The following is a 15,162-nucleotide window of genomic DNA, read 5'->3' as shown; positions in this document are numbered from 1 at the left end:
GCCCGGCCAAAGAGTTTCAATTTTTATAACTAAAACATAAAAGATATTCCCCGAGACTATTACTGCCAATCTTTGTCATCAGGGCCTTGATGCAATTTCAACAGTGTTGCCAAAAGGCTCACAAAGTCACAGGCATTTGTCCTACTTAACAGGGCAACACACAAACCAACTTAGTTGTTCTTTGCCTACCCTACTCTTAGCGTATGTTAAAAAGCATAAAACCAGCCAGGCGTAGTGGCTCATGCCTCTAATCTCAGCACTTTGGGAGGCCAAGGTGGGGGGATCGCTTGAACCCACAAGTTCAAAGCTAGCCTGAGCAACATTTCTAGCAAATATACAAAAATTAGCTGGGCATGGTGGCACATACCTGTGGTCCCAGCTACTTGGGAGGCTGAGGTGGGAGGATCTCTTGAGCCTGGCAGATCAAGGCTGCAGTGAGCCATGATTGTGCCACTACACTCTAGCCTGGGAAACAGAGCAATACCCTGTCTCTCTCTCTGTCTCACACACACACACATAAACACACACACACACACACACACACACACACACACGCGTGCGCGCGAAGCTTAAAACCAAATACAGGTCACAGTTATTGGGAAAAAATGTTATGTATTCCTGTGTGTTATTTTTATTCAAAGCTTTACTGTTTTCCTATCCATTGCCTCAAGTCTCTCAGTGATTAGTTTTATTCTTTTACACTGAATACACGTTTGGAAGTTGCCTCAAATCTTAGCTGAAAGGAATATAACATCACGAATAAGTGCAGGAACTTTAGTATCAGAAATTCTGATTGATTCCCAGAGTACATTCTTACTAAGCATTGTTAAAAGATTACATCAGATAATGCGCTAATGGTAGTGGCAGTATTAAGTTGACGAAATGTAATAAAGTAAATCTATACTACTTCCCAAAAATTCCATATATAAAGTTCTGAAAACTTTAGTTGGCCAACTCCAGATTTCAAGGTTTTAGAAACTATTAGAAAACAAAGGTTTTCTTATAGTCGAGTGAATTATCGTTTGCTTCAATTTAAGACCAAATACCTTCTGCAGAATTTCAAAAGGCTGAAGAACAATTCATCATTATCTTTAACTTGATGCTACCAAATATATGCAGAAAATAGTGAACATAAAACAGGTTTTCAACTTACAGTTCTGCTACTATGGCAGATTAGAGCCCCTGAGAAGCTGTCTCAAAAAAAAATTTCTTAACCAAATCAAGAAAAAAAAAAAGAATAAATACACTGCTGAGCTGGCATAAAAGACTCTGGCCAGTGAGAACATGAATCCTGAGAGTAAGCACACACCAAAGCCACCACTCATGCTGAGAGTTTCTGACACACACAGGACACCTTTATGATCACTTTGATGCTGAAGAGGAAAAAGGGGGAAGTAGATAAAGCCTAGAGCCTAGTCAAGGCGGGGAGTTTCATAAAGCACACACACACCACAACTCCAGAAGGTTCTGCCTTCAAAGTAAATGTGAATGGGAAATAACCCTGCCACACAGAACAGAACGGCAGGAAACTTCCCTTATTCAACTTTGCTACTGAGTGGAAGGGAAAATATTCTCTGAGAATATATAACCACACGTAGAATTCATGAGAGGCTGAAGTTCAAATTCCCATGCCATGTGTGATACTGAAAAAATCTTAAAAGGAAATCTGAGTTTAAGATGTGTCTAAGTTTGATATTGCTCTAAGGAAACTAGCAGAAATAAACTCCAGGCCTCAAAGAATATCCACAGCTGTGATTTGAATGTGTCCCCCAAAAAGTGTGTGTTGGAAACTTAACCCCCACTGCAACTACAGCAGTGTTGGGAGGTGGGGCATAAAGGGAGCTGTTGAGGCCATGAGGGGGCCATCCTCATGAACTGATTAATGATATTTATGGAAAGGCTTGAGGCTGTGAGTTAGATCTCTCCCTTTCTCTTGCTGCTGTGATGCCTTCAGTCATGTTATAATGCAGCCAGAATGCCATGATCAGACACTGCCCCTTGATCTTAGACTTTCCACCTCCAGAGCCATGAGCCAAATAAACTTCTGCTGTTTATAAACTACCCAGTCTGTGGCACTCTGTTATAGCAGCACGAAACAGACTGATACAGACACAAATACAGTTTTTAAAAATGAGCAGTTTGAAGTCAAAAGTCACAATATAAATAAGGGAATAAAAAGGCCACGAGTGAGAGCAAGAGGAAATAACAGAAAGTGAAATTTGAAATCAGAATCAGATATCAGAATTATCAGGCCAAGAATATAAAATCATTATATTTAATATACTTAATGAAATCAAAGAGAAACTTGAAAACAGAACAAATAGCTAGAGAGAACAATCAAGCAAATTTAGAAAAGAATCAAAAAGAACTCCTGAAAATAAAAAGATGTAATAGCTGAACTGTAAAACCTAATATGTGGATTAAACAAACACACATGAAGAGAAAATTAGCAAATTGGAAGACGCAATCAAAGAAATCATCCAGGCTGGGTGTGGTGGCTCATGCCTGTAATCCCAGCCTGTAATCTGCCTCTCCCTTAAGAGGCAGAGAAGGGAGGACTGTTTGAGCCCACAAGACCAGCCTGGGCAACATAAAGAGACTCTGTCTCTATTTTTAAAAATAATAATAAATGAATAAACAAATAATCTAGAGAGGAAAAAGGAGATGAAAAATGTGGAAGAAATATTCTTGTATGAAAACAGTATGAGAAAATCTAACAGATGTCTTACAGGAGCTCTTGGAGAAGCAAAAATAGAGATAATAGGGGAAAACCTAAACTCAAGGATATAATTGCTAAAAATTTTCTTTTTTTAATTTGATTTTTTGAGATAAGATCTCATTATGCTGCCCAAGCTGGTCTCGAACATCTGGGCTCATGCAATCCTCCCACTTCAGCCTCCCAACATGCTAGGATTACAGGCATGCACCATCTTGCCTGGCTAATTACTAACAATTTTCCAGACTTATTAAAAGATAACAACCCTTACTCTCAGGAAACCCAATAAATAATTCTAAAGTAGATAAATAAAAATAACCAAACCTAGATACATCATAGAGAAATATTAAAAGTAGCCAGAGAGAAAGAGGAAGAAGAAGAAGAGGAATAGGAAGAAAAAAAGGAAGAGGAAGAAGAAGAAAAGAAGAAAGGATAAATAGAAGGAGAAAGGGAGGTAGGAAAAGAAAAAGGAAAAGAGAAAGTTTCCCAATAAAAGAATAGCAATGAGACTGACAGCTGACTTCTCAATAGCAACATAGAGGCCAGGTGAAAGTAAAATAATAATTTCAATGTATTTAGAAAAAAACAACCATTAACCCAGAATTCCAGACTCAGTAAAGCTATTTTTTCAAGCATGAAGGTGAAAAAAAGACAGTTGTCTGGAAAATATCTTCTTTTAAACAAACAAAAACTTAGAGAAGTTACCACCAAGAGACTTTCACTTAAAGAAATGTATAGGATGTATTCAGGAAGAAATTCCAGATGGAAATCTGAGATTCAAGAAGTAAAGATAAAATTACTAGTAAATATGTAGGTAAATCTAAATCTGAACAATCATTGACTGTACAACCAATGAAAAGAAATGTCTAATTTGTGGAGCGAGATGAGAGGCCAACTAAAATACTGAAAAACCAAACACATGTAAATAGAGAGTGTGATTATGGTTAAAGTGTCTAAAGGCTCTTTTAATGTTTGGAACAGACCAGGCATGATTGTTCACGCCTGTAATCCCAGCACTTTGGGAGGCCGACGCAGGCAGATCATCTGAGTTCAGGAGTTTAAGACCAGCCTGGCCAACATGGTGAAATCCCATCTCTACTAAAAATACAAAAAAATTAGCCAGACGTAGTGGTGCGTGCCTATAATCCCAGCTACTCATGAGGCTGAGGCAGGAGAATCACTTGAACCTGGGAGGTAGAGGCTGCAGTGAGCCAAGACTGAGCCACTGCACTCCATCCTGGGTAACAGAGTGAGACTCCATCTAAAAAAAATAAAAATAAAAATGTTTGGGACAAAAGTAACGATACTGATTATCTTTAACTAATTAAAATTAAGCATGTGTGTTAAAATAGCTAAGTTAACCACTGAAAGGATAGATTATTTGAATTAAGGGGAAAATAAAATTAGAAAAAAAACACTTTAATCAATAAAATTACATCAAGAAAAGATAAAAAAGACTGTAAAACTGAAAAAAATTAAAAGCATATAACAAAGTAGAAGAAACTCCAAATGTACTCATAATTTCAATGCATGGGTCAAAAAAGAAAAGGTATAAATGTTTTAACATGTAAACTTAATAATAAAGAAAATACTGCATATCAAAATGTATGGAATGAACTGACAGTACTCAGTGAGAAATTTCCAGCCTTAAATATTTACATTAGAGAAGAAAAACGGTTAAAAGTGAGCTAAGCCTCTAACTTAACATTAAGGTAAGTCGGGGAAAAAAACCAAAGTGTATAGAAGGGAAAAATGATAAAGGCAAGAGCAGAAATTTTTTAAATAAGATAAAAATTAGTTATAAAGATATAAGTATAGAGAGAACAGAATCAATAAGTTAAAACACCAAAAACAAACAGACAAAAAACTATGAGCAAGATAAATTTAAAAAGAGACAGAGAAGATACATAGGAAAGAAGAGAGGATATAACTACCTATTTTAAATAGGTAATAAAAATATCTTATTTAAAACTTTGGGGGATGTTGATAATGGGGTAGGCTCTGCATGTGTGGGAACAGCGGGTATACGGGAAATTTCTGTACCTTCCTCTTCATTTTGAATAAAAAGTTATACTAGACTTTAAAACTTAAAAACAAGCTCAAAGCTAGGCACATTGTACTCCAGTCTGGAAAACAAACACCCTGATTCTTAAAAAAAAAAAAAAAAAAAAAAAAAAAAAAAAAAAAAAAAAAAAAAAACTTAAAACATAGATGAAGTAGACATCTTAGAATTTATGGAAACATAATTATGAAAACCAACTTATGAAAAAGTAGAAAACCCAAACAGTCAATTCATTAAGGAAACTGAAGTGTTTCCCGCAGGGAAGAGCCCAAGCCCAGTGAGCTTCCCAGATGAAGAAGAAGCTTTCTAAAAGAAAATTATATTTGTTTGGGAATAGGGGATGGCAATGGAAACACGTGTCATCGTAAGCTATGCACATATTCAGGAAGGTAAAGGAAGACAAAGGTTTTTAAATGAAAAAATAAAAACCTGTGTCTGGGCACAGTGACTCAAACCAGCAATCCCAGCACTTTGTGAGGTCAAGGCAGGATAATTGCTTGAGCCCAGGAGTTCAAGACCAACCTCAGTAACATAGGGATATACCATCTCTACAAAAAATACAAAATTTAGCTAGGGTGGTGCCACACAGCTAAAGTATCAGCTATTCAGGAGGCTGAGGCAGGAGGAGGATCAATCGGGTCCAGGAGATTGAGGCTGTAGTGAGCCATGATCATGCCACTGCCCTCCAGCCTGGGTGACAGAGCAAGACCCTTTCATTACAGTGACTATCACTGGTGCAGAGGGGGAGGGATGTGATCAGGGAGAGGCACACAAAGGACTTCCATGTTCTGATAATAGTACACTGTCCTTCTTAAACTAAATGGTGCATACAATGGTAGCTCATTGTATCATTCCTTTTTAAATAATATACATCTTATCACATTATGACATATTTCAAAATAAATTTTAGGAAGATAAAATAGTTTGTTCAGTAACATCGATATGTTGAGAAGCCCTCTCCCCCCCCAATTGGGTTTGCATCCTGTCTTTCCTTACAGCCCTGTATACCTGGAGACACTTGTCCCTCTGCTAAATGGGCACTTCTTGTGCTGAACAATCCAGTTCCCCTTAGGTTGTGTTCAGTCAGGCTCAGGCTATCTTGGTCCCAGGCAGGCACCCTGGCCCTTACCTGGGCTGAAATGCACAGATGCCAACTTGTCATCAACAGATGTGTCTGCTCTTTCCAGTTCACATTCTTCTGCCAGGCAGGGAGCCTGGCCTCAACTATGCCTGGCTTCCAGTGTGGTGTCTCCTTTCTCAATCTAGCAGTTGTCTGCCCTGGCTCTTGAGATAATATCTTCATTTGCTCTGCATAGAGTAGCAGAAGTTCAAACTGGTAGGGACAGGAAGGCACTAAGGACTACCCTTGATGTCCAATCCCCTCGCTGCCCACTGAAACGTACTGCTTGCCTCTGGATTTTCTTTCCACCTACTGTTATCATTAGGCATGGCATATGGTTGATCATTCAAGAATCTTCAGAAGCCAGGGAGACCATTTAAGTAACAGTTATATACATTTTAATCATGTAGAAAGACACTGACAATCCAGACTGACATTATTTTAAGCCTACATATCCTTCAGAACTTTTGAGTCTCCTTTTAAAATCTGAGCACACAATAAAAATAATCATGGGCTTACCACTTTCTGGAAACAAAGCCCTCTTCTTCATGAATGTACTTTTTTAAGTGTGTCCATAGACCACAGAAAAGCAAATTAAGCAACTCTTTCTTGTAAAGTAAACTACAAATACCTCTCTGAAGGTAGAACTGAAAAGAATTAAAAACAGTTAAGCATGAAATAATTTATATATTTATTTCATTAGATCCATATTTGTTATAGGAAAATACATCTTAAAAATAGCAGTCATTTGGAAAATCTTTTCTTTTTCCTCCACAATTACAATGAAGAAAAATTACTAGATCACAGCAACCTGGGATAAGAGATGACTCTGAGATCTTATTTTTATAGCAGAAAATAACTGTAGTACTTTTATCATAGGAGTTAACATAGGTGGAAAACTACATCAATATTGTGTCTACTGTAACTCACTTAAATTTAAAAGGATTAAAATAAGCAAACCAAGACTTTTAAAATCTTACTTTCCCTGGAAAAGTACTAGAAGAAACATGAGATGATTCTTCTTATAATTTCTGAGCACAGAAAGCTTTTCTAAACAAGAATCAGAATCCAGGAATCACAACAAGAAAAGACTAATAAATTTGGCTACCCCCAAAAAATTTTACATTCTGCAATGAAAAAAAAAAATCCCCTCTGAAAGTCAAAAGACAAGTAAGAAATTGGAGGAAATATTTGCAACATCTGTGGTAATACGATTTGGCTGTGTCCCCACCCAAATCTCATCTTGAATTGTAGTTCCCATAATCCATGACATGAGAGGGACCCAGTGGGAGGTAACTGAATTATGAGGGTGGTTCCCTCATGCTGGTCTCATGATAGTGAGTTCTCATTAGATCTGATGGTTTTATAAGAGACTTTTCCCTGTCTTCACTATGCGCTTCTCTCTCCTGCAGTCATGTGAAGAAAGGCATGCTTGCTTCCCCTTCTACCATGATTGTAGGTCTCCTGAGGCCTCCCCAGCCATGCTGAATTGTGAGTCAATTAACCCTCTTTCCTTTATAAATTACCCAGTGCTGGGTATGTCTTTATTAGCAGTGTGAGGATGAAGTAATAAATATGGTCAAAGGGCTACTTTCTTTCATACGCAAAAACTCTTAGAAACCAATAAACATTACTTATAACCCAATGGGAAAATGGCAAACAATATGTATAAGTAAACATAGAAAAAGCACAGATAACTTATAAACATAGTTTTAAAAGATGTTCAAGTTACCCATAAAGAAAGAAATCCAAGTAGAAGCAATGAGAATTCATGTTTCATCTAAAGTTCCAAAAGTATGCAATACACAGTGTCATCAAAGTCACAGGGAAATAGCCACTCTCAAACTCAGCTGATGGAAATGTACAAACTGGTACAACTGCAACAGGGGGCCATTTGCCAATATTGATCAAAATGTGAGATGCATATGTACTTTAACTCAGATGTCTTCCAGGATTTTTTTTTTTTACTTACTATTGATCATCTTTCAGTTATAAAATATCAAATGCTTATCACAAATATAATTGTTCATTATTTCCTGTTGAAAAATATGATCTGCTCGTATCTATTTTGTGATGCTGTTTCCAGTAACACTTCGAAAAATCAGGGGTCACTTATTAAGGAAAAATTTAGGTTAAATCAGTCATAGTGCAAATAATCACTTCTCAAATTATGTCTTCTAAGTTTACATTTTCAGATAAAAGACATGAGGAAATGTTTGGTTTTATTCTCTGGTCATAATAGCACTGTGGGGAGCACTTTCCAGTTCACTAGAATATCCATTTAGACGATGACCACATTACTTCTTTTTTTTTTCTTCCCCCCCCTTTTAAACAGCATGTAGTTAGATCTTGCTTTTTAATAAATCTCATCTGACAATCTGTTTTTTTTTTTCTAAAAAAAAAATAAGAAAGAAAGAAAAAAAAGAATGAAGGAGAGGAAGAAAGAGAAAGAGGAAGAGAGAGAGATAGCAGGGGTGTTGTTTTATTGCCCAGGCTAGAATGCAGTCTAAAAATGGGTATGCCTATAATTGTGCTTAATAATAGAGACATGAAAAAAAAAATGAGGGAAGAAAATAACAAACAAGCAGCCAACCAATATTTAATTGAAACCTGTAAATAGATGTGATGTGGTACTGATAAGAGTGTATATTTTGTGTATTTAAAGTGGAGAGTTCTATAAATGTTAATTAAGTTTACTTGTTCCGGATCTGAGTTCCAATCCTGGATATCATTGTTAATTTTCTGTCTGATTGATCTGTCTAATATTGATGTTGAAATCTCCCACTATTATTGTGTGGGAGTCTAAGTCTCTTTATAAGTCTTATATATCTGGGTATTCCTGTATTGGGTGTGTATATATTTAGGATCTTTAGCTCTTCTTGTTGCATTGATCCTCTTATCATTATGTAATATCCTTCTTTGCTTCTTTGGATCTTTGTTGCTTTAAAGCAACTCCTGCTTTTTATTTATTTATTTATTTATTTATGTTCTCCATTTGGTTGGTAAATCTTTCTCCATCCCTTTGTTTTGAGTCTTTGTGTATCCTTGCATGTGAGATGGGTCTGGACACAGCATACCGACGGGTTTTGGCTTTTTTTTGCCTGTCTGTGTCTTTGGATTGGGGGATTTAGTCGATTTAAATTTAGAATTAATATATGTGAGTTTAATACTGCCATTTAATGTTAGTTGGCTGTTTTGCCTATTAGTTGATGTAAATTCTTGATTATGTTGATGCTCTTTACTTTTTGGTATTTTTTGGAAAGGCTGATACTGGTTGTTCCTTTCTATGTGTAGTGGTTCTTTCAGAACCTCTTGTAAAGCAGGCCTGGTGGTGATGAAATCTCTGAGTGCTTGCTTGCTCACAAAAGATTTTATTTTTCCTTCGCTTATGAGGCTTAGTTTGGCTGGATGTAAAATTCTGGGTTGAAAGTTCTTTTCTTTAAGGATGTTGAAATATTGGCCCCCACTCTCTTCTAGCTTGTAGGGTTTCTGCTGAGAGATCTGCTGTGAGTCTGACAGGCTTCCCTTTATGGGTAACCTGACCTTTCTCTCTGGCTGCCCTCAGTATTTTCTCCTTCATTTCAACCCTGGTGAATCTGGCAATTATGTGCTTTGAGGTTGGTCTTCTTGAGGAATATCTTTGTGGTGTTCTCTGTATTACCTGGAGTTGAATATTATCCTGCCTTGCTAGGCTGGGAAAGTTTTCCTGAATAACATCCTGAAGCGTATTTTCCAGCTTGGATTGATTCTCTTCGACACATTCAGGTACACCTATCAAGCGTAGATTAGGTCTTTTCACATAGTCACATATTTCTTGGAGACTTTGCTCATTCCTTTTTATCCTTTTTTCTCTAATCTTGTCTTCTCGTTTTATTTCATTAAGTTGGTCTTCAACTTCTGATATCTTTTCTTCTGCTTGATCGATTCGGCTGTTAAAACTTGTGCATAGTTCACGAAGTTCTTGTGTTGTGTTTTTCAGCTCCATTAATTCACTTATATTCCTCTCTAAATTGTGTATTCTTGTTAACATTTCGTCAAACCTTTTTTCAAAGTTCTTAGTTTCTTTGCATTGGGTTAGAACAAGTTCTTTTAATTCACAGAAGTTTCTTATCATGCACCTTTTGAAGCCTGCTTCTGTTAATGGAACACACTCGTTCTCCATCAGGCCTTGTTCCGTTGCTGATGAGGAACTGTGATCCCCTGTAGAGGGAGAGGCATTCTGATTTTGGGTATTCTCAGCCTTTTTAGGCTGTTTTCTTCCCTTCTTTATAGACTTATCCATCTGTGTTCTTTATAATTACCGTCTTTATAATTGGGTTTCTGAGTGGACGTCCAACTTGTTGATTCCCAGCACTAAAATCTGAGCAACCCACTGTGCCGGCCAAAACAGTGGCATTAGGATTGATGGTGCTTTTCTGACTCTGCACCAAGAACTGCCACACCAAGGCAGCAGCAAAACCACCTCGCCGGCCACAAGAGTCGCGCTGGCGACCCGTGGGGCTCCTCTGCTGGGAATCTCCTGGTGCATGTGCAACAAAAATTCGTCTGAAAGTGTGGCATCCTCTTGTTCTCTGCGCTTTCACTGGGAGCTACAATCCCAAGCTGCTAGTGATCAGCCATCTTGGATCTCTCTCCCTCGTCTTCCAGGAATTTATCCTGCATACATATACACACTCATACAGGATACAAACAACTGTTGTATATAAAGATGATTCCCACAGCTTTGTTTGTAATGGGGAGAGGCTGAAAACAACTTGAATGTTCTTTATTAGAGGACCCTGCCAAAAAATTATGTTAAACACAATGGAACATTTTGCAGACATTTAAAATATGGGGCAGCCAGGCACAGCAGCTCACATCTAGAATCCCAACACTTTGGGAGGCAAGGTGGCTGCATCACTTAAAGCTAGGAGTGTGAGACCAGTCTGGGAAATATAGTGAGACCCTATCTCTACAAAAAATAAAAAGCATTAGCCAGTTGTGGTGGTGCACACCTGTAGTCCCAGCTATGGAGGAGGCTGAGGCAAGAGGATCACTTCGCTTGAGCCCAGGAGTTTGATGCTGCAGTGAGCTATGATTGAGCCACTGCACTCCTGCCTGGGTGACACGGCAAGACCCTATCATAAAATTAAAATAAATAAAATAAGCACGTGCAGCAGCTACACTGTGAACTCTGAGATGGGTTACTAGATAAACAGAACAAACTTGTATATAATACACTCTGATTTTTTAAATGACACTCAGTTGTAAATCTACATAGAAAATTTCTGGAAAACCAAACACAAAATTTACTGCCTCAGAGTAGGATCAGCTACAGAATTCAAAAGGGCCAGTGCAAAATGAAAACATGAAGCCCATCCTTCAAAAGTTGTTGAGAATTTCAAGACCGCAATGGGAGAACATTAAACCAAATACAGAACTCTCCTGTGCATGGGATCCCAGATTACAGGACCACAGGGCCAGCCTGGCTCAGGGGAAGGTAGCTAGAGTGACAGGGGTCAGAAATCACAGGGGACACCAGATATAGTGGCTCATGCCTATAATCCCAATACCTTGAGGCCAGGAGTTTGCCTGAGGCCAGGAGTTTGAGACCAGCCTTGGTAACAAGGTGAGACGCCTTTGTCTCTACAAACAAAAAAAATTAAAAATTAGCCAGGCATGATTGCGTGACATAGTAAAAGCCCCATAAAACTGCATACCTCAACCATACCTCGGCTGTTGAAACTGCTCTCTGTAACCATGATATGACAGGCAAGCAGTCCAAACCCACGCCATCTTTGCCCCTGCGACTTGTAATAACTAAGGTCTGTAATTTCCACCCTACCTAGACAATGTGTAAACTAACGCTTATCTTGACTTCTGTGAACCACTTAAGTAACAATTGAAATGTCCAAAGTTCCCTGGCCCTTGGACTGTCCGAAGCCCCTTACCCTCACCCCCAACCAGGAGGTGGTTTACAGAATGTCCGAAGTCCACTGGCCCTCAGAATGCCCAAAGGCCCTCGCCCCCACTCCTGCCTGGGAGGTGGCTTACGGGCATAAAAGGTCTTGACACCCTCCTTTCAGGGCCACAGGTTAAAGAGACGCGAGTCCTCCATGGTCACCGGCAATAAAGACCCTGCAATTTGGCATATTTTTGTCTTGGTGTTGACTTTCTATGCTCGCTCTGGTACAACAATTGTACCACGGCACTCCAACCTGGGCAACAGAACAAAACACTCTCTCTTAAATAAATAAATAATGAATAGAAATGGAGGGAAATAATTTTCACTAGAGACCATTTTGAATCACCTTAAATTTTCAGAGTGGGTATATATATTAATTTCTCAATTATATAATAGAAATGATTTTATAAGAAATAAATTCCTCACCACCATCATCCCCCCTAAAAATATATTATTCCTTTCCTCATCCAACAAGAGCCACAATGTTTAGAAATGTGGGTCAGGTAAAGGAAGGTGGGGAAGGTGTGGGTAGGATAGGAGTGAGGGGTGGGAAGGAATTTGAACTGGACCACATGTTCACCTTAATATATGCTACCACATTAAGATTGTTTGAAAACACTTCCACACCCACAGGACTTTTGACTAAGCCTCTGAAGAATGCTAAGACAGCCACATAAGTTTGTATAGCCCTGTACTGGGTTGAACAGTGTCCCCCATAAATCCATGTTGGTCTGGAACCTCAGAAAGTGACCTTATTTGGGCTAGGCATAGTGGCTCACACCTGTAATCCCAGCACTTTGAGAGGCTAAGGCAGGCGGATCACCTGAGGTCAGGAGTTCGAGACCAGCCTGGCCAACATGGTGAAACACTGTCTCTACTAAAAATACAAAAATTAGCCAGGCACGGTGGCACACTCCTGTAATCCCAACTACTAACAAGGCTGAGGCAGAAGAATCACTTAAACCCAGGAGGCAGAGGTTGCAGTGAGCCAAGACTGTACCGCTGCACTCCAGCCTGGGTGACAAGAAATAAACTCCATCTCAAAAAAAGAAAGAAAGAAAGAAAGTTACCTTACTTGGAAATAGGATCTTTGCAAAGCCATACCGGATTAGAGAGGGCCCTATTCCCATGACTGCTGTCCTTATGAGAAGGCCATAATCAGCTACCTGTCATGGCAGGCGCCTATAATGCCAGCTACTTGGGAGGCTGAGGCAGGGAAATCGCTTGAACCCAGGAGGCGGAGGGTGCAGTGAGCCAAGATCATGCCACTGCACTCCAGCCTGGGTGAGACAGCCAGACTCCGTGTCAAAAGATAGAAAAAAGAAAAGAAAAAGTAACCTAAAGAACCAAAGAACCAGCAGTTCCGTGCAGCAAGAGAATAGGTTAGCTAAGATTCCTACACCTGGCTCCAGCAGTCTGAAGCAGCATGGCACTGAGACATTCCCTCTGCTTCACACAGCTCTTGTTTCCTCATCTGCAAAATAACCTAGATGGCTTAGATGACCTCTAAGTTAATTTTCAGTTCTCATCTTCTAAAGTCCTTTTTCAAAAATATTTCTTTCCAGCAACTTGATTTATGAAGTATGATCTATAAACTCTAAGAAAAAGTGATCTTATGGTGAAATGAATTATCAAATGTATAAAACAAAATTGTTATAACCAACAGTTTTCAAACTGATTACATAAAGTTACATAAATATATCTTGTGTCTATAGTAAGACTTTATTTCTGCAAATCAGTTTTCTAAAAGTGAAAACTTGCTGGGCTCGGTGGCTCACAACTACAGTCCCAGCACTTTGGGAAGCCAAGGCAGGGAGATCGCTTAAGGCCAGGAGTTCCAGAGCAGCCTAGGAAACATAGGGAGACCCTATCACTACAAAGGTTTAAAAATTAGCGGGGTGCAGTATTGCACTCCTGCAGTCCCAGCTACTTGGGAGTCTGAGGTGAAAGGATCACTTAAGCCCAGGAGAAAGAGCCTGCAGTGATCCATGAATACACCACTACACTCCAGCCTGGGCGGCAGAGAAAATTTACCATATTCCTGTACAGATGCATGTGTGTGCACACTGCAAGGCTGAACACAATTTCTCACTAAATGTATGTTTTGTTTGAACACGTGACCTCAATTCTTCAAAATAAAAGAACGAACCTGAAATAATCCCTAAAACTTCTGAATCATCATGATATTGTTTCTGTCCTTTTCTAAATCTTAAATATTGATTATTCATAATGGATTAGCTAATGGATGGCAGAAATAGATCATGACCTGACAGTTGTGAACAATTTCAAATCCTGACTCAAAATTAATCTGCTTTAGACAATTTCTAACAAACACACACACAGCAGGATTTTTAAGAGAACCACACACTCACCCCGCAGTACTGCTCCTCATTGAAGATCTGGGGAGGCAGAGGAATCCCATTCTGAGGTTTTTTCTCTCCAGGAACATTCTCTCTCATCCACTTCCTATTGTCTTCATCTCCAGCAATATCTAATTCCTTAAAGTCGATTTTATTCGCTTCCAAAAAACCCACTACTTCTTGCTGTTTCTTCCTAATCTGGTCCAGAGTAGAGAAATATTATTAGGCTGTTTATGAAAAAAACTTTGCTTACATTTACAGAAATTAAATCCTTCCTCTAGTTATACTATACAACACAAATAATTGTGTTAAGTATTCAAACAAGGAAAATAATAGAATTACACCTCTTTGTTGTAAAGGATCAACAAAATGACTATTTAAATTCTAAAATTTTAGTATCATCGATGTTTAACTTACTATATAATCAGGCTGGGTGCCACGGCTCACACTTGTAATCACAGCAGTTTGGGAGGCCAAGGCAGGCGGATCACTTGAGGTCAGGGGTTCGACACCAGTCTGGCCAACACAGTGAAACCTTGTCTTACTAAAAGTACAAAAATAGTACAAAATTAGCCAAGCATGGTGGCACACGCCTGTAATCCCAGCTACTCGAGAGGCTGAGGCAAAAGAATCTCTTGAGTCCAGGAGGTGGAGGTTGCAGTGAGCCAAGATTGTGCCACTGCACTTCAGCCTGGGCAACAGAGTGAGATTCCATCTCAAAAATATATATATAAATAAATAAATAATTGTATAATCAACTGTTACAACTAAATTTCGGCTTTACAAGATTTCACAGGAGTCCTAGGCAATGAACTGCAACCAAGCTTAATATATAAACAAGCCGGGCGCGGTGGCTCACGCCTGTAATCCCAGCACTTTGGGAGGCCGAGGCGGGTGGATCACGAGGTCAAGAGATCGAGACCATCCTGGTCAACACGGTGAAACCCCGTCTCTACTAAA

General features: G+C 39.0%; 1 protein-coding gene across 2 annotated transcripts in view; it reads right to left on the bottom strand.

Moving 5' to 3' along the window:
- LOC108302589 (SH3 domain-binding glutamic acid-rich protein) overlaps positions 1-15,162 on the bottom strand; it is a 65,091-nt gene that overhangs the window by 40,937 nt on the left and 8,992 nt on the right. For both annotated transcript variants that reach the window (XM_017526272.1, XM_017526273.1), the window contains exon 2: positions 14,215-14,400. In XM_017526272.1, coding sequence (XP_017381761.1) covers positions 14,215-14,400 — 186 coding nt within the window. The remainder of the gene's footprint in view (positions 1-14,214; positions 14,401-15,162) is intronic.

This window comes from Cebus imitator, unplaced genomic scaffold, assembly GCF_001604975.1.
Source record: "Cebus imitator isolate Cc_AM_T3 unplaced genomic scaffold, Cebus_imitator-1.0 Scaffold41, whole genome shotgun sequence".
Classification (NCBI taxonomy): domain Eukaryota; kingdom Metazoa; phylum Chordata; class Mammalia; order Primates; family Cebidae; genus Cebus; species Cebus imitator.
This window is presented reverse-complemented; position numbering and strand designations above follow the sequence as displayed.